Source organism: Myotis myotis, unplaced genomic scaffold (assembly GCF_014108235.1).
Source record: "Myotis myotis isolate mMyoMyo1 unplaced genomic scaffold, mMyoMyo1.p scaffold_m19_p_1, whole genome shotgun sequence".
In the NCBI taxonomy this organism is placed as follows: Eukaryota; Metazoa; Chordata; class Mammalia; order Chiroptera; family Vespertilionidae; genus Myotis; species Myotis myotis.
The window spans coordinates 205,412,085-205,438,774 of record NW_023416313.1 but is presented as its reverse complement, the minus strand read 5'-3'; the positions used below and the strand labels follow the sequence as shown (position 1 = coordinate 205,438,774).

The 26,690-nt window shown below is 46.1% G+C and overlaps 2 protein-coding genes across 4 annotated transcripts in view; one reads left to right on the top strand and one right to left on the bottom strand.

Annotated features, from left to right (window-relative positions):
* Positions 1-26,690, top strand: ANGEL1 (angel homolog 1). Of its 2 annotated transcripts, none has more exons than XM_036313944.1 (10): positions 1-103; positions 4,970-5,545; positions 6,669-6,895; positions 7,316-7,385; positions 8,792-9,225; positions 11,428-11,554; positions 11,852-11,962; positions 23,134-23,215; positions 23,721-23,884; positions 24,630-26,690. In XM_036313944.1, exons 1-10 carry the CDS (start codon positions 1-3, stop codon positions 24,788-24,790), a joined length of 2,055 nt encoding a protein of 684 aa, XP_036169837.1. In that variant the 3' UTR covers positions 24,791-26,690. The 2 variants fall into 2 exon arrangements, with proteins under 2 accessions (XP_036169837.1, XP_036169828.1); XM_036313935.1 differs by lacking the exon at positions 1-103 and adding an exon at positions 973-1,109.
* The window catches only part of VASH1 (vasohibin 1), a 30,390-nt gene continuing 22,132 nt past the window's right edge, over positions 18,433-26,690 (bottom strand). Inside the window, exon 8 of one of the 2 annotated variants that reach the window (XR_004968317.1) lies at positions 18,433-18,540. The gene's annotated coding sequence lies outside the window, so the exon portion shown is untranslated. Of the gene's footprint in view, positions 18,575-26,690 lie in introns of both variants that reach the window. The other variant, XR_004968316.1, reaches the window with a different exon arrangement.

The window sequence follows — 26,690 nt, the reverse complement described above, 5'->3', positions numbered from 1 at the left end:
ATGATGTATCCAGCTGGTCCTGGATCTGGTGACTCCCCAGAGGGCTTCCCAGAACAACCGAGGCTGCAGCCACAAATTGGAAACTGCACAGCTCAGACACTGGGTACTGAAATTGGTAGTACATACAGTCCTTCCTTCTTCAGTGGGTTGGGGCAGAAGGCTGCGGTTGCAGAATGGGGAAGAGAGACGCACAGAGGTCTTTGGGTAGCATAGACTTGCTAGGGGACCTGGCCTTCCTTTCATGATAAGTGCTTTGTTCAGTTAACAAAGATGTATTTAGCCCTACTATGTGCCTGACACTGTTGCACACAGTAGAGAAATACCTCAATGAAAACCAGCCAACCAACCAACCAGACTTGGTCCCTGCCTGCCCTTGCGGAAGCCCCTCTCCCCCTTTCTTGACTCCCTTACCAATGGGACGCCCCCTTTTATCTAGATCAGGTATAAAGAGGATCCATTTGAAACAGGATGAGGAAGGAGATAAGGTTTTGAATTGGCTTGTGACCTAGAATCTGAGCTGGAGAAGACGGTAGGGTCAGGAAAAAGAGAAACATGGAGAATCGCTCTTTCCTCTCTCTGGGCTGAGAAGGGTGAGATTACAGAAGCCAGGGCTGGGTACGGCCTTCGGGAAGCCCAGCCCCTCCGTTTACAGATGAGAAAACTGAAGGGCGGAGAGGTTACAGGGTGGACCCCAAGTTAGGCGGCGGGAGTGGGAATAAAATCGTGTCCTCTGGGTAATACTAGGGAGCCTCCAGCGTGGCGCTCATCTGAAACTCCAGCGCTTCGCCGGCTCCCCGGAGCCAGGTCGCGTCCATTGCCATGGGTACAGGCCCCGCCCCCGCCCCGCCTCCGCGTGTTCCACAGCCCCAATAAAGTTGTTGTTGAAGCTCAGCGGGACCACGTGAGCCGCCCGGGGGCGGAGCTGGGGGCGGAGCCTGAGGCGGGGCGAGGCGGGGCGAGGCGGGGGCGGGGCCGAGCTGAGGCGACCGGCGGCTGCAGGAGGAGGGAGGCGGACGCCGCGGGGCGGCCGGCCATGATAGCGTCGTGCCTGTGCTACCTGCTGCTGCCGGCCGCGCGCCTCTGCCGCGCCCTCTCCCGCGCCCTCTCAGGTACTGGCCCCGCGTCCTTGCAGGCGGGAGCCGGGCCGGGCAGGCGCCGCGGGCCGAGGGGCTTGCGGCGAGTCGGGCCTCACGGCCACCTTCCCAGGCAGTGGCCAGGTGTGCGGGCGGCCCTCCCCCCGGAGCCAGTCCCGGACTCCAGGCGGCCAGGCCGGGCCGGCGACCCTCGCGGGCGGCCGCTACTCACGCTGTTGCGTTGGGCCGCAGTTCACCCGGAGGCGGGCCGGGGCAGGGCAGAACCGCCCCTCCCAGGCGGCGGGGTGCAGGAGGTTCCGGGGCCCGCCGATCACTGCTCTGGGGGGTCGGAAAGGGTTGGCAGCTCCGGGCCTGGGCGACTGCCCGAGTTCTCTGGGTGGGAGCCTGTCGGCCTCGGTCAGCGGCTGGAGACCTGGACGCACCTGTGGTCCCAGGTTCCGGCCGCACTCACTTTCCCCAGCTCCTCTCAGCTCTGCTCCCCGTGGAGGCTCCGGGTGAAAGACGTGCTCGGAACCCAGAGCTGCATGTGCACCCGAGCTCTGAGTGTCCCGCTGACACTCAGGAGGGAGTCTCTCACTTTCCACGACCCGCCGCCCCTTTTCATTCCTGGTCTTTAAATTCCCGAAGATGTCTCTGCCAGTTGGGGGGCGGGACAGGCTAGCAAGCATGTTCTTAGAGATAAGGGTCGGACTGTGCATTCTGTGCCTCCCCTTTCTGGAACCTTCCGCAGTGTGTGTGTGTGTGTGAGATTTATATTACGTAACATTATGTGTATTTCGTCTGAGATGTTTGTTTCTGTCTGCTTTTAGAATGCAAGCACCAGGAGGGAGGGTGGGCTCACACCTGGTTTGCTAGCTGTGTCCCTAGTGCCTCCTGCACGCCTCAGCATATACACTGAGTGGCCAGATTATCATGACCACCCCATCAGTATAATGAAGTGAGTTAGTTATGCAAACAATAATAATATTAAAACCTTGAGAGTATTTGCTTAGGACGTTTTCAGTATTCAGTATTTTTGGAAGTGTCAATGAAGTACAGTGGGGCCTTGACTTACGAGTGTCCCACTTGACTTACGAGTTTTTCGAGATACGAGCGGTCTCTCCACTGGCTTTTTTGCTTTGAGTTGCGAACTAAAATTCGGGTTACGAGCCAGCTTCAGATACCCCACCGCTAGTTGGCGCAGCGAACGTCACAGTGAACGCCACAGCATCAGCCCAGCATCACGTGTCTCACTCGTTCACTGTTGATTTGACTTACGAGTAATTTGAGTTAGGAGCTCCATCACGGAACGAATTAAACTCGTAAGTCAAGGCCCCACTGTACCGACAGGGTGGTCATAATCATCTGGCCACTCAGTGTAGTGGGCACGCAATTTAGGGATGGCCCAGGTGTAGGCACTTCTGAGGAATGAGACTCTCCACAGAAGTAATTGTTTTCAGGGAGCCAGAGAATATTCCTTCAGCCATGCTCTATTCTAGACCAGTGGCTCTCAACCTTGGCTGCACATTAGAATCACCTGGGAATCTTTTTAAAATCCTGATTTCTGGGCCTCATCCTCCAGAAATTCTGTTTCTTTGTTACTAATGTTGTGGCCCCGCCCCATCACAAAGAAACAGAATTTCCGGAGGATGAGGCCCAGAAATCAGGATTTTAAAAAGATTCCCAGGTGATTCTAATGTGCAGCCAAGGTTGAGAACCATTGGTCTAGACAGACGTTTGAAGGGATCTCAGGGGAGGGTCCACCCCTCCCACCCCCACTAAAGTAATCCCAATGGGTTTAACTTTGTTATATGGTTTCTACATATGTTTTTAAGTTTTTAAATAAAAGGATTCTGCTGCTGAAACACAAACCACCACCATCAACAAAAACCTGCTAAATTTGGAAACTAGTAATAGCACACAGTAAATCAAAGAACCCCCGCCATCTGTTATGCATGGGGGATGTTTCAAGAGACGGGGAACGATCAAGTCCCTGAGACTAAAGCCAGCAACTCAGCCCATGGGTTTGAAGCAGCGTTTTCCAGTCTCAGCACTCTTGCCATTTGGGCCTGGACCATTTGCTGTAGGGCTGTCCTTTGTGCTGCATTATGTTCAGCAGTATCCTTTGTCTCTAACCACTAGATGCCAGTAGCATCCTCACAGCTGTGACAACCACAGTGTCTCCAGACAAGGCCAAAAGTCCCCCAAGAGCAAAACCATCACTGGTTGAAAACCACTGTTATATTCACATGGGCCATAAGATAGCGTCAATGTTTGAACCACTCTGATGTTTTTCTTGCCTTAAAAAAAACAACAGCACAGCTGATAAAACGAATCTAGTGATTGAGGGTCAGCATCATGCATTTCACTTGTCCTGTGCCACAAATAAGGGACTTAGTGTGTAAGGAGGGTTTGTTTGGACCAAAGTACTGAGCCTGGAGTTTGGGAGCCCTAATTTTAGAGTTTTTCCCACTTGCTTTCTTGCCTGTTGGCCGTCATTTGTGGCTGCTGTAGCAGAAAGGTGACAGCTGTCTCTTGCTGTCACTTGTTGGCACCTGATTTACAGCCTCTGTTGTCTTATGGAATGGGAAAGCTAATGAAGTTTGTGAAAATTTGTGAGTAGAATAACTAACTTTGACAAGAGACCAAGGGTCTTTAATTAAGTAAATTTTAGCCCTCCTGGTGTTGCTCAGTGGTTAGGGTGTTGGCCCATGTACCGAAGGGTCTCGGATTCAATTCCTGGTCAAGGGCACTACCTGGGTTTCAGGTTCTGAGTGGGGCATGTGCGGGAGGCAACCAATCGATGTGTCTCTCATATCGAAGTTTCTTTCCTCTTCCCTTCCTCTTCCCCTCCCTCCCTCCCACTCGCTCTAAAAACAATGGAAAAAATGTCCTCCGGTGAGGATTCACAACAGTAAAAAAGAAGTAAATTGTATAGATTAAGTGGCTCTTAGAACTAGAGAGTTGATGTTTCATAGGCGTCTCAATCTCGAGATAAAGAGGTGTGTTTATATGTGACCATCTCTGTCCTAGATTATGTGGGTCAACCATTCTTTATTCCAGCGGTTCTCAACCTGTGGGTCGCGACCTCTGAAAATACATCCTACATATCAGATATGCCTGCATATCAGATATTTCCATTGCAATTCATAACAGTAGCAAAATTACAGTTATGAAGTAGCAACGAAAATAATTTTGTGGTTGGGGGTCACCACAACATGAGGAACTTTATTAAAGGGTCATGGCATTAGGAAGGTTGAGAACCACTTCATTTATTCCCACACTGAATATTTATCAGATCCCTACCATATAGATTAGTCAGTACTTGCAAAGCACTTAGAATAGTGCCTGGCACATGGTAAGCATTTTGCTCTGATGATGATGAAGTTCCAGGCACTAAGATGGGTAGGCTCAGTGATGGAACAATGATGAGCAAAGTGAATATGATTCTTTTTTTAATATATATTTTATTGATTTTTTACAGAGAGGAAGGGAAAGGGATAGAGAGTTAGAAACATCGATGAGAGAGAAACATCGATCAGCTGCCTCCTGCATACTCCCCACTGGGCATGTGCTTGCAACCAAGGTACATGCCCTTGACTGGAATCGAACCTGGGACCCTTGAGTTCGCAGGCCGATACTCTATCCAAAAGCCAAACCATTTAGGGCTTTTTTTTTTTTTATAGCAAAGGTGGAAATTTATTAAAGAACAAGTACAGACTCCCACGTGGGGAGGGGGAAAGAGTACCCCAGAACGGACTCCCACTTCGGGGTGGCGGGGGAAGGGTCTCCGTGAATATGATTCTTACTTGTATGGGATTCACATTCTAGTTGGGAAAAGAGTGTGGGTGGGGTGATGCTGTCATCTTATAACGGTATTTTGGCTTTCTCCTTAGATGCTTTCTTCACGTGTCGAAAAAATGCTCTCCTGGCGAAGAGCTCGTCCCCCCAGGTAGAGGGTGACTTTGCCATGGCCCCTCAGGGCCTGGACCAGGAAGAGTGTGAGGGCCTGCTGCAGCAGTGGCGAGAAGAAGGGTCGAGCCAGGTGTTCTCGGCCGTGAGCGAGGGTCCCCTAGTAGATAAGGGACTAGCCCAGAGCAGCTTGGCACTCCTGATGGATTATCCTGGAGAACAGGATGCTGCTTCCGAGGACAAGTGGTGCAGCAGGCAGCTGAGTGACCTGCAGGCAGCAGAGAACCTAGAGGAGCCTTCCCCCGAGGTCCTAGGAGAGGAGTCACTGCCAGAGGGCGAGGGCCCAATGTGGGCAGCTGTCCCCATGCAGGCAGGCCCTCAGTATGCAGACTGCACCATCCTCCCAATGGGTGCACTGGCTGCAGAGGAGTGGGAAGAGGACCCCGCAGTGGTCGCCTGGAGCCTAGCGCCTGAGCCCATGCCCCAGGAAGAGGCTCCCATCTGGTCCTTTGAGGGCCTGGGGCAGTTGCAGCCTCCACCCGTAGAAATTCCTTATCATGGTGAGTCTGACAGCTGGCTGAGAGAGCCAGGGTAGCAGGTTGCCAGGTTGTCGTGGGTGTGGGCCGTTGCTAAAGAAGATTCTCGGTGGGGAGCTCTGTCAACTGCCGCTGCATTCTTTTTTCTAAGACTCTTGGAATGTCAGATCTAGGTGGGCCTTAGAAATCATCTCACGTAGCCCCCTGGTCTCTCAGAGGATATAACGCCGGTGCAGAGAGGTAGCGGGACATGCCCAGAGTTACATAGCTCGGTGATGGTAGAACACAGCAGATCCTAGTTCTAATTCTCCCTGCGACTGTTTCTCTGGAGGTGATCCAAGGGCTTCCTGGGAGGAGGCGGAGAGCCCTCTGGGCCTCCACTCTGTGCCTCAACAGAACGACACCAGTTTTATCTTTGGCACATATTGGGCTTCCATTAAAATGTGAAGACTGAGTTCTGTGGCTCAGATAGGTTTGAAACCCACTCCGCAGCTCCATGCTTTAAGGGAGATGGGGGACAAGCAGTTTCTAGCCCTACAAACTTTTCCAGATTTAGAGGTTAGAAAACAACCAAGGCTGAGAAGAGTCTTTAACATTGGGTGACCATTAAGCACATTCATCTGAGTGATTCCCCAGAGACCATTGGATTTGTCAAGAGCAGGGGTCCTCAAACTTTTTAAACAGGGGGCCAGTTCACTGTCCCTCAGACCGTTGGAGGGCCGGACTATAGTTTAAAAAAAAAACTATGAACACATTCCTATGCACACTGCACATATCTTATTTTGAAGTAAAAAAACCAAACGGGAACAAATACAATATATGTATTTGCATGTGGCCCGCGGGCCGTAGTTTGAGGACCCCTGGTCAAGAGTGTGAGCCTGTATTTATTGAGCATGCACTAGGTGCCAGGCATTATGCCAGGTCCTGGGAATACAGTAGTGAACAGCCCCAGGTTGTCTCTGGCTTTATGGAGCTTACTGTCTAATGTGAGAATGTCCTTAGAGTTCTGCTCAGATGGGCACAGGGGGATGGGTGACATGGAAGGTGAGAAAATTTGAGACACAGTATCACTGAGTCAGGGGTGGAGATGTGGGGCCTGCGGGTAACATGTACTTGTCATGACCTCTTCTTCCCAACCCCTTTGCAGAAATCCTGTGGCGAGAATGGGAGGATTTCTCCACTCAGCTGGATGCGCAGGGCCTGGAGGCAGGGGATGGCCCGCAGTTCCAGTTCACGCTGATGTCCTATAACATCCTGGCCCAGGACCTGATGCAGCAGAGCTCCGAGCTCTATCTGCATTGCCACCCGGACATCCTCAACTGGAACTATCGCTTTGCAAATCTCATGCAGGAATTCCAGCACTGGGACCCTGATGTGAGTGAAGAGCGGGGAGGGCAGTGCATCTTGCATTTGTTTGGGGCCTGGGCTGTTTCCCAATGCTCTTAGAAAATGAGTTCATTCCCATTGTTCACATGATTGGAGTCCTTCCTGGGGCTGGAGCTTGCCTGCCTGAAGTCAGTGAGTTTTGGCAGATGCTGAGAAGACTTTCCCTGGGTGCACTTTCTGGCACCTTTGTGCAGGGAGGGAGACTTGAGGGAAAATCCGGCGTATGTGTCTGGTCTCCTCAGCGTCACTCTGGCCTGTTCTTGCCGGGGCTGGCTGTCAGTCCTGTGGGAAGGTGCAGTCCTGAGACCCTCAGGAGCTTCCCACCTGGCCACTGCCTGCTCCTGGGGTGGGAGTCCATTCAGCACTCTGGGCATTCTGGAGTGATTGGTTTCCTTGTACATTTCCCAGATCCTGTGTCTTCAGGAAGTCCAGGAAGATCATTACTGGGAGCAGCTGGAGCCCTCGCTGCGAATGATGGGTAATGTAGCTCCCTGGCATGTGTGCCAGTCTTTGTTCCTGCAGCCCTGTCTGCTCTCTCCGAAGACACCATGGTTTCCTTTGTCTCAGGAAACCTTCAGTCTCACCTGTGAGCTAGCTCCTCCTTTATGTGGGTGAAAAAGAAAGTAGAGTTCGAAGTTTTAAAGTAACTGTGACATGTTGCCCTTTAATTCTTGAAGTAACCACCTATGAGGCCGAGTATTATCCCCAGTTTACAACGAGGAAACTGAGTTTCTCAAAGTTTCTGTGACTTGCTTAGGGTCACAAAACTACAAAGCTAGTAGGTTGTGGAGCCAGAACTCCAGCTTGTGTGACTTTATTTATTTTATTATTATTATTATTTGTTAATCCTCACCCAAGGATATTTTTTTCCATTTAGTTTTAGTTTTTAACATGTTTTCATTCTTTTTTTAAAAAAATATGTATTTTTTTTATTGATTTCAGAGAGGAAGGGAGAGGGAGAGAGAGATAAAAACATCAATGATGAGAGAGAATCATTAATTGGCTGCCTCCTGCACTCCCCCTACTGGGGACCAAGCCCACAACCTGGGCATGGGCCCTTGACCGGGATCGAACCTGGGACCCTTCAGTCCATAGGCCGATGCTCTATCCACTGAGCCAAACCAGCTAGGGCTCCATTGATTTTTAGAGAGTGGAAGGGAGGGAGGAGTGGGATAGGGAGATAGAGATAGAGATAGAGATAGAGATAGAGATAGAGATAGAGATAGAGATAGAGATAGAGATAGGAAGAAAAAAGAGAAAGAGAGAAAGAGAGAGAAAGAGAGAGAGAGAGAGAGAGAGAGAGAGAGAGAGAGAGAGAGAGAGAGAAAAGAAAAGAAAGAAAGAAAGAAAAGAAAGAAAGAAAGAAAGAAAGAAAGAAAGAAAGAAAGAAAGGAAGAAAGAAGGAGGGAGGGAAAGTGAGTTAGAGAGGAAGAAAGAGAGAAAGAGTGAGTGAGAGAGAGAAACATCAATGTGAGAGAGACACATCAATTGGTTGCCTCCCACACATACCCTGGGGATTAAGCCTGCAATCCAGGTATGTGCCCTTGACTGGGAATGGAACCCAAGACCCTTTGGTGCACAGGCCAACACTCTCCACTGAGTCACACTGGCCAGGGCCAACTTGTCTGACTTTAGATTCCATGCTGTCCACGTTGACTTATATTGCTTCAACCCTTCTCTCCTCCTTTCCCGTTAGAGCCTCTCTCGTCTGGTTAAAACTGTCAGGGAACCTCTGCAGGGCCAGGGGATTGGCAAGGGCAAGGACTCCCGTTATAGAGCCGCAGGAGCAATGCCTGTGCACACCCACCGGCGTTACTGCCACTGGTTGGAGGGACTCAGGGTTCAAGGACTCTGATCCATCTCCTTGGTGGGGTGTTCCTGCAGGCTTCACCTGTTTCTACAAGAGGAGGACCGGGTGTAAGACGGACGGCTGTGCTGTCTGCTACAAGCCCACGAGATTCCGTCTGCTCTGCGCCAGCCCTGTGGAGTACTTCCGGCCTGGCTTGGAGCTCCTCAATCGGGATAACGTGGGCTTAGTCCTGCTGCTGCAGCCACTGGTCCCAGAAGGCCTGGGGCAAGTCTCGGTGGCCCCATTATGTGTGGCTAATACCCACATCCTGTACAACCCACGCCGGGGTGATGTCAAGTTGGCCCAGATGGCCATTCTCTTGGCTGAAGTGGACAAGGTGGCTAGGTTGTCAGATGGCAGCCACTGCCCCATCATCTTGTGTGGGGACCTGAATTCTGTCCCTGATTCACCTCTCTACAACTTCATCAGGGACGGAGAGCTGCAATACGATGGGATGCCGGCCTGGAAGGTGAAAGGGGCAGACCACTGCGGGTGGGAACACGGCCTAGGGAGAGGCTGCTTCTGTGGTAGGGACTTCAGTTGCCCCGGTTCTGGCTCCCTCCTGCTTTCTTGTACCCAAAGCCTGGAAGTTAGGAACTCTCGAGTGCCTTTGGCATATTAGAATCTTTTCAGTTTTTATCATTAATTTATTTTGAGTCTATAAATAATACATAAGTACATCCTTGAAAGAATTCAAATGTCATAAAATCAGGCCAACGCCCCCTTTATTACCTACAATCCCTGCCTCTCCCCTTAGAGTCAAATAATAGCTGAAGTTTGGTGGCATTTTTCCAGATCGTTTTTATGCATTTATAGTGATACCGATGTTCCCGTGATAATATAGTCCTAATTTACATTTATTAAGCAATTACTATGTGCCAGGTGCTATTTTAAGCACTTTATATGTATGCATTAATTTTCATAACTTCTATCATTGCCTCCATTTTATAAATAAGGAAACTTAAGGCACAGAGAAATTACTAATTTGCTTACTCTAGATTGTGCAGGTCATTCGTGGCGGAGCCAGGATTTGTAGCTGGGTGGTTTGGCCCCAGAGCTCTCACCCTCCAGCACTATCTGTGATTGCTTCTAACAGCTGGCATATAATCAATCGTGTGTGTTTATAAACATGATATATTACTGTATATTTTATTTTGTAGCTTTTTCCCCCCACTTAATGTATATATGGATCTGTCTTATTCCTCTTAATGGCTGAATGTTGATAGCACAGATATCTCATAGTTTATCATAGTTTATTTAGCTGTGCTCATGGGCATTCAGCTTGTGCTAATTTTTTAGCTAATTTTTAATGTCACTTCATCTCCCTGTTCCTCTGTTTTGCTTCGACTGGTCCATCCAACTTATTGCTTAGCTTCTGGCAAGGCACAGTGGAGAAAGGACACAAAATGACTGAATTATTATTGAGCATTTTGGGTTTTTATTTTAATGAGGTTACTCAGGTGCCAGCAGTGTCTTGGTTGCCATGTGTGAAAGGCATTATCCTGCCAGAAGGTTGCGGTGATCAAGGAGCTCAGGAAACAGGCGAAGAATTTACTAAGTGCCTCCTTGTGTGACATGGTTAGGTGTGGTGATTCAGAGCACTCATTTTGAATCCCCGCTCTCCCACCTTGGTCAAGTTTCTTAACTTCCGAAAGCCCCATTTGCCTGATCCAGACATTGGGGATATAATGGGACCTTCTCCAGAGGTGTTTGTTTGTTTGATGGGTTAAATAAAATAATGCACACGAAGTGTTTTCCAGTGCCTACTTCATAGGAAGCAGCCATACTGTTGTAGTGATTATTATTATCAACCCTTAATTACATGTGGTATCATTATCCCATTTTATAGTACAGGATATTGAACCCAAGAGAGTTGGCTAACTTGACCAAAGTCACACAGACATTAAATTCCAGGCCTGTTTTACTTCAGGTGGCATATCGGAAATTATTGTCCTTGAAGGGCAAAGAAATTGTGCCTGTCACTGCTTTCCTATTAGCACTTAGCTCGTGTCCTGCACATAGTTGGCATTCACATATTTGTTGTTAAATGAAATAAAGGGAATTTTGCTACACCCGTTGGAGACATGCAAATGGCTGATGTTGCCGAGTGTTTCCCCTACTACCTTCTGCCCGTCCCCAGGCTTTGACTGAGGATGGTGACGTAAGTAAAGCGCTTTGGTGCATGTATCACTTGGCTCAACCCTGTGGTTTCCCAATAATAGGCTTACGATGCTAGACCTTGATCCAGAAGAGCCAAAGATCAGGATAAACCTTTTCCCCTTGCACAATAAAGCCGCCGAAAGTTGATATTCTCTGTGGAGAATTGTGAAGATTTTCCTGAGGTAAAAGTTAGGGGATCACATGTTCATACAGTTCTGTTCTCTTTCACTCACACACCTCATTCTCTTAGCTCTCATTCCTGTCTCATGGACATTTCAGTGTTTCTAGTAAAAAAAAAAAAAAAAAAAAAAAAAGGTTTTAATTAGCTCCTTAGTTTTAACCTTCCCCTAAGACTATGTTTTGCTTATATTGTGTATGTAGCATATGAATGTGTGTGTGTGTGTGTGTGTGTGTGTGTGTGTGTGTGTGTGTGTATGTCTGCATGTCCCCCAAATGGGCTGTTCCTTTTTCCATCTTGGTTTCCTCATTCCCACCTGCTCTTTCCTTGCAGGTGTCTGGACAGGAAGACTTCTCCCATCAGCTTTACCAGAGGAAGCTGCAGGCCCCACTGTGGCCCAGTGCCCTGGGCATCACTGATGGCTGTCAGTATGTCACCTCCTGTCATCCCAAGAGATCAGGTGAGCATGGGCCATGTTCTTGGTGGCTGTGCCTTCATGCCCGTTTTGAGAGAGAGCTGGCACCTCCATGACGAGAAAGCCTAATCCCCTCAGTTCCCTTAGCAAGGTCTTTGTTTTCCTCACTGTCCTCATGGTCACCCAATGATTCTACAACTTCAGGTCGTAGCTGTTGGAACATCTCCGTCTTCTGAGCCAGATTGCCCCTGTCCCGTTGCTAGGAGCTTCTTGATATTAAGGAGGGCTCAGCATGTGGCTCCTCTTCTTTTCTTTTACCGTGTGGCTTTTCCTGGTTTACAGAGAGACGTAAATATAGCCGAGACTTCCTGCTACGTTTCCGCTTCTGCAGTATTGCCTGTCAGCGACCAGTAGGACTGGTTCTTATGGAGGGAGTGACAGATACCAAGCCAGGTAATGGGAACTTAAGTTGTTTTATTTTTAAAACCTCTTTACTTACCCCTGATATTTGTCAATTATATGATTTCTCAGTCTTTCCTCGGCATAATTCTTAGAGGTCAGCTTCTGGTTATAAGCAGGCTTAGCAGGAAGGTCAGTGGAGTTTAGTGGCCAGACACATGCATTGATGTGCAGTATCATGAGAACATGGACCAGGAATCAAGACCTGGGTTCTAACCAGCTCTGAGACCTTAAGGAAGCCATTACCCTTTTTAGGCTAAAGTTGCTACTAACTAGCACGTAGACAGCATATATGGGAGAGAAGATTCACACGCCAGGGCTTTGAGAATCAAAAGGTGACAGTAGCCTTGGCTGTAATAAAAAGTTAGTCTTACTGGGAACTTCCAGACTGAACGTAGCAGAGCATACTTGACATTCTACTCTTCTCGACTCTGAAACCACTTTGAAGCAACAAGGAAAATGGAATAAAGAAAGGTAAACTCCATCTTTAAGAACACAAGATCTAAGGTATCTGAAACCATAAACCACACACAGTGGAATGGCTGTGAGAGCACTAGAGATCATGCAGGGGTATTGGAGGAAGTGTGGAGAGACTTATCTGTGAGGCGTATGGATTCCAAAAAGAACCAGCACAGTGCCTTCCTCCAAGGCGAGGAGTGTACCTGAGGCACCAGACCAAAATCCTTGTTTCGTCAATAAGGAAAGGATGCCCAGGCGGTGATAGGACATTATCTCAACCTGTTTTAGTCCTAAGAGGCAGTGGATGGAAGACTGATTAAGGAATCAAGCATATTTGCATCGAGCAGTCTAAATGGCAGGGGCGTACTCAGGGCTACATATCTTTTGCCTAGGGAGAAGCAAAGATTAAAAGGACTCATACACACCGTGTCATAAGGAAAATTCTTTTACTTGGGATGCATATTTAATTCTCTTATATAAACTTTGTCTAAATAACTGGTAGCGAAACCTCAACTAATTCAAAGCTGGGCTGCCCAGAAGAAACCAACATGAGATCTGCACTAAAATACTAAAAGAAAAAAAGGTGGAAGGAACAGGAAAAATGAAAGGCAGATAAAGAATCCTGACTTCAAAGATAAAAATTCTTGCATGGAGCATATGAAAATTATAATTATTTTTCCATGAATAAAAATATGAAGCAATTGCCTTTATAAAATAAGAGCACAAAAATAAAACCATTGCCTTTTAGACATAAGTTCAGGCACATGGCAAGACATCAGAAGATGAAATGTAAGCTGCAGAGCTGAGGAAAGAAATGGAATAAAAGATTTAAAAATCACATAAAATGAAGACAAAATTGGATGCAGCATAAGAAAGAATAGATATTGCTGAAAACAAGATGAGACAGGCAAAGAGGAGTGGGGGGGGAGGGAGCAAAATAACAAGAAAGTAAAAGGATAAAAAGGACTAGAGAGAAATGGCAGTAGTGAAAGATAAGGCAAGGCAACATATAATTGGAGTTAACAAAGAAGAAAACCAATATAATGGCACAAAAGGAATATTTAAAGGTGTGATTCAGGGAAGATTTTCCAAAGATGAAAAGATCTGAATCTTTAGATTGAGAGGATATGCCATGTCTCAGTAAAAAAAAAAAAAAAAATGATATAGGAGAAGCAACACTAACTTCCTAGTGAAGTTACCACAAGTCAAAGAAAAAAGAATCCTTTGGACAGTTGAACCAAAAAGATCGGGCTACTTTTAAGAATAAAAATAATGAGGTTGGCGTCTGATTTCTTAACATTAACATTCACCTCTAGAAGATGGGAGCAAAGCTTCAAGGAAAGAAGGTATGGCTCATGAATTTTATACTCCCCCGAAAGCCTTTCTTGAAGAGATGCCAGAAGACTAACTTAAGACAACCAAGCAGCGACTGGAAAAAAACGGTAGTAAAAGGACTGGTGATAAGCAATGAATTTATGTTTTTCTTGTTGGGATTTAATTTAAATTGGCATTTTGCACAGAGCAGCAAACATTTCAATGGCTCAGTTATTTTAATTGCAAAGGTAAATGTATTATTACAACTGTAGCAACATATAATAATAATGATGATGGCGTGTGTTGGAACTGGGATAGGGCTTGTATCAGTTGAGCTCAGGCAGGGAAGCAGGGGCTCAGTGTTTTAAGATTATAAAATCCTAAGGTTAAACAGTAGTAGGATCCCACATAGGCAATTTTATGTTAAGGATAGGCTATTATTTAAAAAAAAAAAATTCATGCTATACTTGAAGCATAAAATAAATACTTCAGTTTTAACAAAATTAAAACCAAGAATCTTTTAAAATTCATACTGACAATCACTTCGTAAGTAGAATCATTATATAGGGGGGAAATACCCAGTTCACTAAACAATGCAAAATAATAACAGTATTTATTTTCAAAATTGAGATTAGCCCTGGCTGGTGTGTTCAGTGGTTAGAACAGGGGTGGGCAAACTTTTTGACTCGAGGGCCACAGTGGGTTCTTAAACTGGACCGGAGGGCCGGAACAAAAGCATGGATGGAGTGTTTGTGTGAACTAATATAAATCCAAAGTAAACATCATTACATAAAAGGGTACGGTCTTTTTTTTCAATAGTTTTATTCATTTCAAACGGGCCGTAGTTTGCCCACGGCTGGGTTAGAACATGGGTCTGCACACTGAGGGGTTGTGGGTTTGATTCCCAGTCAAGGACAGGTACCTGGGTTGTGATTCCCTCCCCACTTCTGGTTGGGCATGTGCAGGAGGCAACTAATTGATGTATCTCTCTCACATTGATGTTTTTCTCTCCCCCCTCTCCCTCCCTTTCACTCTCTCTAAAATTTAGTCTAAATGGAAAAATATCCTCAGGTGAGGATTTAAAAAAGTTGAGATCAAATTTGGGTAAACACACCCATTCACCACTTACTGTGAACATGCCCCACCTAGGGCTGAACAGGCTTCTCCTGAATCTCTTTTAAAGACTCCAAATCTGAAAAGCTACCACCATTTTTAGACCATGAATAGAAAGACTGACGTGCAGTACAATGAGATCATAGTGTGTGATCTTTTTTTTAGAGGATATGTTTAAATCAGCGGTCGCCAACTGGTGGTTCGTGAGGCCCAAAAGGTTGGTGACCACTGGTTTAAATATCCTACTGAATAATGTTTCCAGTCCAATACGAGTCATCCAACCCACTGTGCACATCAAAACCTGTCAACTTGACTCTGACACTGACTTTAATGAGAAGCATCTGAGTTGCAAAAGGAACTGCAGTGCTAGGTAGTGATGCTGTAACTTACCCACAAGTTGCCATTGCGTCGCACTGGAGCGTTCTACATCACCCAAGTTGTGTAATAAACATTGTGGCCTTTCCCTAAGTGGCTTGGTTGATTGAACGTCAACCTGTGCCCTGAAGGGTTCAATTTCCGGTCAGGGCACATGCCTGGGTTGCAGGCTTCATCCCTGGTCAGGGTGCATGCAGGAGGCAGCTGATTCATATTTCTCACATCAATGTTTCTCTCTTCCTCTCTCTCTAAGATAAATAAAAACATATTTAAAACAAAAAAACACCGTGATTCCCTTTGTGAGGGAGTAATTAATAAGAAGGGAATCTAAACTTTAAGTTCCCCTCTTATTTATTTTTTGAATTATTATTTATCTTCCCAATGTGGTTCATAAAGACACTGAAAGGGGTTACTATGTTTTCTTTCTAATGAGTGCCTGCATTAAATTAACTCTGGAGCTTTGAACTTACATTGAACTCTTCAGGTCTTTTATCACTTAACCACAAACTATGTGCCCAATTAAGTGCATTATATGAAAAAAAACAATTGTTAATAGGTGATATTCATAAACCACTATTTACAAACTGACCAGAGGGCCATAGAGCAAAAGCTGTCTGATCAGTTTCGAACCAGGAAAGTTCTGAATCCAGCTTCTCCTCTAGCCCAGGCATGGCACAATTTATTATCCCCTTCCGTGGTACTTGCAGAAGAACTTACTTGCTTGGCTTCCACTTGCTTACTTGGTGCTGAATGGGCCCAGAAGATGTTGCAGCACAGGTAGAGGCGGGCCCATGTGCTAGTGCTGCCTGTGCACAGTGCTGTCTGTACACAGTGCTGCATGGACAGAGCCTGGGGTTGAGGGAAACCATTTTCAATGTCCTGCTGTTCAGTGATTTTTCTGGCATATCATAATGATAAAGGATGTGACTCAAAATGAAGCTATTAGTGTTGTGAATATTTATGCTCCAAAGAACATTACATCCACAATCACAACGTGAAACTTCAGGATTTAACAAGGAATAATAGTCAGAAGATAACTAATGGAAAAGATTTTTTTTTAATATATTTTTTATTGATTAAGATATTACATATGTGTCCTTGTCCCCACGTTACCCTCTACCCCCTCCCCCCACTCATGCCCTCACCCCCCCCGTTGTCCATGTCCATTGATTAGGCCCATATGCTTGCATATAAGTCCTTTGGTTGATCTTTCCCCCTTACCCCCACCCTCCCCTACCTTCCCTCCAAGTCCCGACAGTCCAATCAATGCCTCTCCGTCTCTGGATCAGTCCTTGTTCATCAGCTTATGTTGTTCATTATATTCCACAAATGAGTGAGATCATGTGGTATTTATCCGCTCTCCAGTTCCATCCATGCTGTGGCAAATGGTAAGAGTTCCTTTTTCTTCTTCCTCTTCTTAAAGAATACCTTTCAGCATTTCATATAATGCTGGTTTGGTGGTGATGAACTCCTTTAGCTTTTTCTTATCCGTGAAGCTCTTTATCTGACCTTCTATTCTGAATGATAGCTTTGCTGGATAAAGTAATCTTGGTTGCAGGTTCTTGCTATTCATCACTTTGAATATTTCTTGCCACTCTCTTCTGGCCTGCATGGTTTCTGTTGAGAAATCAGCTGACAGTCGTATGGGTACTCCCTTGTAGGTAACTGACTGTCTTTCTCTTGCTGCTTTTAAGATTCTCTCTTTATCTTTTGCTCTTGGCATTTTAATTATGATGTGTCTTGGTGTGGTCCTCTTTGGATTCCTTTTGTTTGGGGTTCTCTGCGCTTCCTGGACTTGTAAGTCCATTTCTTTCACCAGGTAGGGGAAATTTTCTGTCATTATTTCTTCAAAAAGGTTTTCAATATCTTGCCCTCTCTCTCCTTCTGGTACCCCTATAATTCTGATGTTGGTACGCTTGAAGTTGTCCCAGAGGTTCCTTACACTATCTTCATATTTTTGGAATCTCTTTTCTTTTTTCTTTTTCGGTTGGGTATTTTTTGTTTCTTTGTATTTCAAATCTTTGACTTGATTCTTGGGATCCTCTTGTCTGCTGCTGGATCTCTGTAAATTATTCTTTATTTCAGTCAGTGTATGCTTAATTTCTAGTTGGTCCTTTTTCATGTCCTCCATGGTCTCACTATACTTATTGAGGGATTCATTAAATTTATCGGCGGTTTCCATAAAATTCTTGAAAAACCTTATAAACGTGGCCTTGAACTCTATATCCAATCGTTTGCTTTCCTCCATTTCTGCCATTTGTGACCTGTTTCTTTGTCTCCACATTTTGGCAGCTTCCCTGTGTTGATAGAGTGGCCCTGCGCGCCAGGTGTCCTGTAGGGCCCAGTAGCTCAGCCTCCCCGGTTACCTGGGGTGGACACTCTTGGTGCACTCTTGGTGCCTTGGTTGTTGTAGAATCACTGGGAGGAATTGACCTCCAGGCCAATTGGCTGTGAGAATCAGCTGTGTCTAAAGTGGGAGAACTTCTGTGCTGAAGACACCCTTCTGGGGCAAGACTTGCTTCAGTGGGGCTTTGGTGCTCACTGAGTCTGCTCCCTGAGTGTGTCCCTTATGGATCTGAGGAGTTGCAGTCTGGATGGTCCCCCTCTGACCACTGGGTACAGTGGCTCCTGGATCTAAGGAGGTGCTAATTCAGCCTCTGCCTGAGGCCACACAGCAGGAGCCACGAAGAGGCTCAGCTGTGAAGCAATGCAAGCCACTGCGGGGCCTGGGGCCTTGGGCCTTCTCTTGGAAGTTCCGGGTCTGCCTGGCTCGGCTGCAGTTAGGTACATTCACATGCAAAAGCCTCTGCCGCAGCCTGGGTGGGGCGGGGTCTCAGGGAATCAAAGGGCGGATCAAGGAGCTATGGCTGATTTCGCGGGTCTCAGTGACCCGCCAATTGCTGCAAGCACCTCTGAGGGAAAGCCGCCTTCAAGTTCGCCCGCTGCCGGACAGACCAGCTTCTCCCCGTATGAGTCCTGGGTCCCCAGAGACTTCCCGGAACCGGAGCTCAGAGCAGTCGGGAGCTTGTGATTCAAAAAGACAGCCGCGTCCTCAGGTGCCACCCCCCTTCCTCCCGCGCGCAAGCCGCCGTACCTCTGCACTTCACCCCCGCAGCGCCTCTGGCTCTCAGCGTGCTCCTCTTTCCTTCTAGTTGTAGAATTTACACTCAGCCAGCCTTTCTGTTGTTCTGGATGATGTTTGCTCAGTCCTTTGCGGCAATCCTCAATTGTTGTGTGAGGCGACAATTTCCCGGTGTTTACCTATGCCGCCATCTTAGTTTCTCCCATTCTGGCATTTCAATGATAACGTCCTAATGGAAAAGATTTTAACTCATCTTTCTTACTCTGTAACAGATGAAGTAGATAAAAGATAACTAAAAATATAGAAGACTTATAAACATGTTATAAGGTAAATCTGATTGGTACATATCAAACTCTGAACACTGAAAGCAGAACAAAGACATCTTTTTGAGTATCCATAGGAGATTCTTAAGAGTTAACCATATATTAGACCAGCGGTCGCCAACTGGTGGTCTGTGGACCACTGGTGGTCCATGAGGTCCGAAAGGTTGGCGACCGCTGTATTAGACCACCTAAAAAACTTAATCAATTTTAAACAGTAAAATAGTATTGTCAACTTTCTCTGATCACACATGCAATAAAAATAGAAATGAAAAAAAAAATACTACTGCTTGAACATTTAAAAAATTTAAAAAAACTTTTAAGTCAAAGGTAAAATTTAAACTGAAACTGCAGAATATCTAAAAATAATAATGAAAATACCATATATTTTTAGTATTATAGCTGGAACCATTCAATGAAAAAAAACAGATGAATATAGAATATTTAGAATCACAGAATTATATTAATAAAAAAGATGGAAGTAAGTACATTAAGCATCCAACTTAAGAAGTTAGAAAAAAGAACAAACTGAATGAAAGCAGAAGGAAAGAAGGTAAAATGAAAATAATTTAGAAAACAGAAAAATAGAACTAGTAAACGCTAAGAGTTGATGGTTTGGGTGAAAAACAGCTGTCAATTAGATAAACCCACTTGCTGACCTATTTAAGGAGTAGGCAAAAGTGTCCAGGTGCACAGGAATTAATCCGATATAATAAAAGTCTAATATGCTAAGTGTCCAGTGTTCATCATTCAACCAATCAAAGCATAATATGCTAATGACATGCTAAGGCCGCTCAACTGCTCGCTATGACGTGCACTGACCACCAGGGGGAAGACGCTCTGACCAGTAGATTAGCTTGCTGCTGGGGTCTGGCCAATAGGGACAGAGTGAGACGGGCTGGACACACCCTGGAGCCCTCCCACTGTCCCTCCCCAGCTGGCCAACCTCCAGCGTCCTTCCCCGGACCCAATCACGCACTGGTTGGGTCCCTCGACCTGGCCTGCACCCTCTCGCAATCTGGGGCCCCTCGGGAGATGTCGGAGAGCTGGTTTTTGGCCTGATCCCTCAGGCCAGGCCAAGGGACCTCTAGTAGGATTATAAGGGGGTTCTTTGCTCAACTAAGTGCAAACAAATTGAAAACTTAGCTGCAAATACTAATTTTAGAAAGTGATTTACTAAAAAGAGATTGCAGGAGAGTGATAATCTAAATAAATTACCACAGAAGGAAAAAAGTTTAAGAAGTTTTCTGAGTTGCAGACCCAGAAAAACAGACTCAGATTGATAGGAGAATGTCATCAAACCTTTTAAAGAACTTATAATTCTACTACTACTTAAATTGTTACAGAATACAGAGGAAGAATGGGGCCAACTTATTTTATGAAGCAAGTATTTTGACACCAACACCTGACAATTACACAAAAAAGGAAAACTACAGACTAATATTCTCCCTTATGAATATTGATACAAAAAAATTTAAATAGAAGATCAGGAAACAGAATCTAGCAGCATATTTAAAGAGCAATAGATCATGACCAAATGGAGTCGACCAGAAATATAAAGTTAGTTTGATATTCAAAGTCTCTTAATATAATTTATCTATCATCTATCTATCTATCTATCTATCTATCTATCTTTCTATCTATCTATCTATCTATCTATCTATCTTTCTATCTTTCTATCTATCTATCTATCTTTCTATCTATCTATCATCTATCTATCTATCTATCTATCCATCTATCTATCTATCTATCTATCTATCATCTATCTATCTATCTATCTATCATCTATCTATCTATCCATCCATCTATCTATCTATCTATCTATCTATCATCTATCTAGCAATCTATCTATCTATCTATCTATCTATCATCTATCTATCATCTATCTATCTATCTATCTATCTATCTATCTATCTATCTATCTATCTATCTATGTCATCCTAGTCAGCTGGTGCGGCTCAGTGGTTGAGTGTCAACATATAAACCAGCACGGATCCATTCCGTCAGGACACATGCCCGGGTTGCAGGCTCCATCCCCAGTAGAGGGCGTGCAGGAGGCAGCCAATCAATGATTCTCTCTCATCGTCGTTTCTCTCTCTCCCTCTCCCTTCCTTTCTGAAATCAATAAAAATATATTTTCAAAAAGAAAAGAAAAGCATCCTATAGATGTCAGAGACATCTTGTTAAAATTCAGCATCTATTCTGTATTCTTGTAAAAAGAGCCCTCTTAAATGAAGGAAAAAGTAGATAATCCTTACACCATTCAAATACATTTATTTTAGTCGGAACATGTGGCAGTGAGGACCTAGCTCTGAGGCTGTGAGGAGTGGGAGGAGGGCATAGATTTGCCATGGGCCTGAAAAAGAAGTTTATCTCAGCTCCAAAAATCAGGATCTTGCTTAAAGAAAACACTCTAGTAGCAAAGTCAGGAACAAGACAAGTATGATCGCTATTATTCAGCTGAGTTCAGAGATACCATAATTAGAAGTAGGAAATAGAAATACAGGTAAGAAAATAGAAGTGAAAAATGGAAAGGAGGGGGTAAATTATTACTTGCTGTTAATATCTTATATAACTGATGACCTAAGAGAATCAACTAACAACTGTCATAAGCATTGAGATAATTCTGGAAAGTAGCTGGGTACAATATTAATATACAGAAAGCCATAGTAGTCATATATAAAAATAATGACATATTTGTTAAGAAATATAATGAAGCCCTGGCTGGTGTTGCTTAGTGGTCAGAGTACTGGCTCATCCACCAAAGGGTCGAGGTTTGATTCCTAGTCAAGGGCATGCACCTGGGTTGCAGGTTCGATCCCCGGGCCTAGTTGGGGCATGTATAGGAGGCAACCAGGAAATGTGTGTCTCTCACATCAATGTTTCTCTCTCTCTCTCTCCCTCTCTCCCTCTCTTTTCTCCTTTTACTCTCTCTAAAAATCAATGGAAAAAACATTTTCAGGTGAGGATTAACAACAACAAAAGAGGTATAATGAAAAAACTCTTTATAATAGCAACAAAAATAAAAAACAAATTAACATGGAAATGTAAGATATATTTCATCTAAATGATCAAATTTATTGGTATGAAATTATAACATTTCCTTATCCTTTTTTTTAAAAGACCTTTATTGAGATTAAATACACATACCATAAAATCCACCCACTTAAAGTATACAATTCAGTGACTTTTAGTATATTCAGAGTTGTGTAATCAACACCAAAATCTTCACCCCCAAAAGGAACCCTATATCCATTAGCAGTCACTTTCCATTCACCCCTCTCAGGAAAAATCAATTGACCATGGACATAGGGGTTTTTGGACTCTAAATTATATTCCATTCACCTATATGTCTATCTTTAGGCCAGTACACACTGTCTTGATTATCTTAACTCTGTATAAGTTTGAAATAGAGAACTGTAAGACCTGTAACTTAGTTATTGTTTTCACTATGAAGTATGATATTTGCTCTCTGGGATCCCTTCACAGGACATTAATTCCATTCATAAGGTCTCCACCCTCATGACCTAATTACTCCCAAAGGCCCCAGCTCCCAATGCCATCCCACTGAGGTCTTAGGATTTCAACATATTTTGGAGTGACACAAACATTCAGTCCATAACACCCATTAATGTCAGTAGGATCTGTAATAATATCCCCTTTCTTTCCTGATATTGATAATGTGCCTTTTTCTTTGTGTGTCTGTGTATATAAACGTGTGTAAAAAAGCATGTATATGTGTACATGTGTATATGCACATATATGTGTACACACACACACACACACACACACACACACACACACACTAGATGGTGTGTGATAGAAAATCTCTGGAGGAATATACCAGAAAGTTGGTACCATTCGTTGCCTCTGGAGAGAATTGTGTGGCAAGGGACCTAAAATGGGAGGGAGACTTTTCACTGATTTTTTCCCCCCAACATTTTGGGGTATTTTTACCATGTGACTATATTACCTTCTTAAAACTTTTTGTTGTTGTTAATCCTCATTTGAGGATATTTTTTCCATTGATTTTTTTAGAGAGAGTAGAGGGGGTGAGGGGAAAAGAGAGAGAGAGACATCAATGTGAGAGAGACACATTGCCGGTTGCTTCCCCCACCTACTCCAATGGGCTGGGAATGGAACCTGCAGTGAGGTGCATGCCCTTGACTGGGAATCGAACCCAAGACCCTTTGGTGTGTGGGCCAACACTCTAACCATTGAGCAACACCAGCCTGAGCTGACTATATCACCTTTTAGAAATAAATTTAAATTTTAAGAACAGTTGCTGAGTCAAGGACGATAAATGGCTATGCTAGAGGCCTCTGTCTGCCTTTCTGCGGTTCCTGACTTCGGTCCATTGTTTTTCCCACCCTTCACTATTTTTCCTTTTTCCCTTTTGGAGCAGTCCCATCATGGATCTGAGAAGGATTTCAGGGTGCAAGGTTCTGACCCTGTTCACTGTCTGCGAATGACAAAACATCTTTCTCTCCTGACTTCTACAGAGCGGCCTGCTGGCTGGGCCGAGTCCGTTCTTGAGGAAGACATGTCTGAGCCCGAGCCCGAGCCCGAGCCCGTCTCTCCCAGGTAATCCTCCTGCTAGTGCCCTTCAGCTTGCATTCCAGTATAGGAGAGAGATTCCTGTTGGCCTTCCTAAGGCTAATTTGGGGGAGCATTTTTTATTGAGCTCTCCTTCCCCCCAATACCTGCTAAGCTTATGGAAGGGCATACAAGTGAACGGAGGCCAGAGGTGACCCACCCAGGTGCCTGCAGAGGAAAAGCCCACACACTTTTCCTCAATGGAGGGAGGCCTCCCAGAAGAGCTTGCCGACGCATGGACAGGGTATGCTTCGTCAGGGGGCAAGGGCGGGGTGGGGGTGAGGAACGTCAGGGGGCATGAGAATGCATGTGCTGTTTCTAGGCTAATTTTAGCTAAGACTGTCAGCCTCTTATTAGCATGGGGAGGAATTTTTGTTGAGACTGTTATTTGGGATCATTCATTAAAAATACTTCTTAAAACCCACAGAGGAAGTAACCTTGAGAAAAGCTCAATAATGTTTGTTGACTGAAATTGTCCTCTCCATCCCTGTAGGACCATAGGCACCATCCAGCACTGCCTCCACCTGACCTCGGTATATACTCACTTCCTGCCCCAGCATTGCCGCCCAGAGGTCACCACAATGCCCTTGGGTATTGGAGCAACAGTGGATTACATCTTCTTCTCAGCTGAGTCCTGCGAGAATGGGAACAGGACTGGTAAGCCTGGTGGGTCCTGGGTTCCTAGGAGCCATCCACATGAGTCCCTGAGACAGCTGATGGTAGGTCAGGCATTTGGTGGCATGGCTGGGGCTGCTGGGACTTGACCAGCAAAAGAGTAGATTTCATGCCTACCTAGCACTGCTCATCCTCATCATCCTTCTCTTCGGCCACTTGTCTGACTTCTCTTTTGATCCTTGTAGCATTAGAGAGAGGTGGGCAGAACAAGCACTGTCCCTCCCTGGTTTGGAGAACAGATGCACGAGATTACTGCATCTGTTCAGTGGGTCTGGTTAGTGAGGAACTTGTCGGGTTAGAGGCCCTGTGTCCTATCTCCTCACCCACACTGGTGGTCACAGTGTAGCAGTCTATAAGCCCCGGGTCAGTTTGTTTAAAGCATGTCTTTTAAAATGTTTAAATTGATTGCCTATGTTTAAAAATCAGATTTTTGTATAGAAAATCTGGATTTCCAGTTTCTCTTGGAAAACAAGATCTTGTAATGTTGGGCCTGGGCATACGCTCTCCATTTTGCCACAGTTCCCTGGAACCCACCCTGCTCATTTGATATATCATGGAGTATCTGAGAAAAACGAGGCCTCTCCTAGAGGCAGCAGGAGGTGAAGGAGGGTGGGCAGCCAAGGGGATGGAGCCTCCGTAAGGCATAGCTTCCATAGGCCCCACCCTCTGCATGCAGTGTGACTGACTCTCGTACCCTCTGCCCTCTGGCTTTCGCTTTGTGCCCCAGATCACAGGCTATATCAAGATGGAACGCTCAAGCTCCTGGGCCGTCTCTCCCTCCTCTCTGAAGAGATTCTCTGGGCTGCCAATGGCTTACCCAACCCCTTCTGCTCTTCAGACCACCTCTGCCTGCTGGCCAGCTTCGGGATGGAAGTGACCGCCCCATGATGGGCTCCCAAGGGAAGAGAGCCGCTCTTCTAGAAGAGCCCACTGGGTCAGAGACTGGAAATATCCCATGCTTCTGGAAACTTAGATCCAAGGAACTTACAGCCCCTCCCCTCCCCTCCTGTTCCCTTTTCCCATGGTTAGATTTTCTGTGGGCCTGTCCAGGCTCTCTGCCTGTGGTCCCTTCCCTGCCCCAACCTCTTCCTAATCCTCTTGTGCCACATGCTTGGTGGCCCTGGGAGAGGCGGAAGGGGGGCTTCCCCCTTCCTCCCATGTATCCAGCGCTCCTCTTGATTTTTAATTACCAGGGTTGTGGGAGCTATTGATCTCATTTGTTATTTGCTTTCAGGCCGTTTCTTGGTGGTACTTTCTGATCCGACCTCCTCCCCGTCCTCACAACCTCTGTGCCCAGCCCTCTTGCCAGGCACACACGTGTGAAATGTGTATAGTGTGTGTGCATCCTCTCAAGGTGGGACTGCTCTGTGTGGCCATACCTGCCTCGATCAGCCTGCTGTCCACACTGGGGCTGCCGGCCTAGGGGCAGGTTGAGAGCACCACCTGGTGCCTGTGTGCTGCCAGGCAGCAGGGGCACGGGCCTTTCTCCTCTTATCCTCTGTTTCATTAGGTGTTCATCATGCCAGCCAGGGCATACTCATCACTGAGCTCTGGGAATGAAAGGGTCCCAGCCTAGAGCAGCACAATGGGGGACGCAGTACCTGCCCCAGAGGCCTCTGGGCCTCCACCCCCGAGCTCCCCAGGGCCTGGTGTGCTTTCCCTAGGCTTGTCCCCGAGGAGGGTGCAAGTTTGTGTGGGGTCTGTGGGCTGGGATAGTGACTTGAGATTTAAAACTCCTTAAGGGTGAGGAGAAAGAACCTTCAAGAAACAGTGGGCGCACTGGACTCCGTAGCCCAGCGGTCGCCAACCTTTCGGACCTCACGGACCACGGGTTGGCGACCGCTGCTGTAGCCCACAGAGCTAGGGCGAAGTGGGCGTGTCCCGTAGGGAGAGAGCAGGCGGGCTCTGCAGCTGCCTCAGCTGGGACTCAGGACCTCAGGGACCTATTCTCTTCCCTCCACCACTTTTCCTGTTTGCTGCCTCCCTCATCCCCTTCCGTTTTCTCCCTAGAAAAGCCTGCTATTTAGCTCAGGCCAAACCTTCTCAGTGAAAAGGTGGCCTTGGGCACAAGTGCTTGAGGAGTTGTTCAGGCCAGCAAGGCCTTGCACTCATTGCCTCTGCTGTCCCTCCTCGCGCTGGGTGCCTGGCCCATCCAGGGGGCTTCCGTGCCCACACGCGTCACCTGCCTGCCTTAATCTTCTGTTGCTGGGGGTGGCTCCGGGGGTTCTAGGTCAGCTGTTCCTCATATCCCTTAACTCAGACGGCTGCTGGCCCTGGTGGATTTGACTTGCTGTTGCCCACTTGCCCTCCAGCACAGGACTGAAGGGATGGCGAGAAGCCGGAGACGGGCGGTTAGCCAGAGGTGAATTTAATGATCTCTCCTTCTTCTGAAAGCCAAAGACCCAGCTTGAATTCTGCTGCTGTGCTCGTGGTTATAAACTTTCCACACCTAGGTTCTCGGAAATTTAAATATGCGTGTATTCTTAAACAGTGTTTCCTGGGTAGTGGGCATGTGCCTGTCTGAGCCCCAGGTCTGCCTGTCCATCCCCACCGTACACTCTGTTTGTCTCTCTCTGGGCACCTCCGGAGATAACAGTGCCCTGTTGTTTTCTAAGACGATTGCCCTTCCCTGTTCTCTGCCAGGAAATGCAGTTTAAAAATGGCTGAAGATGGCAGAGGGCAGGTAGCCTGATAATCATTTTTGTTTTGTTTTCTTATTTGTTTCTGTTTTGGAAACAAAATGGGGCTTTAAATTCTCTTTTCCAAATAAAGGTTTACTTTTCCCCCC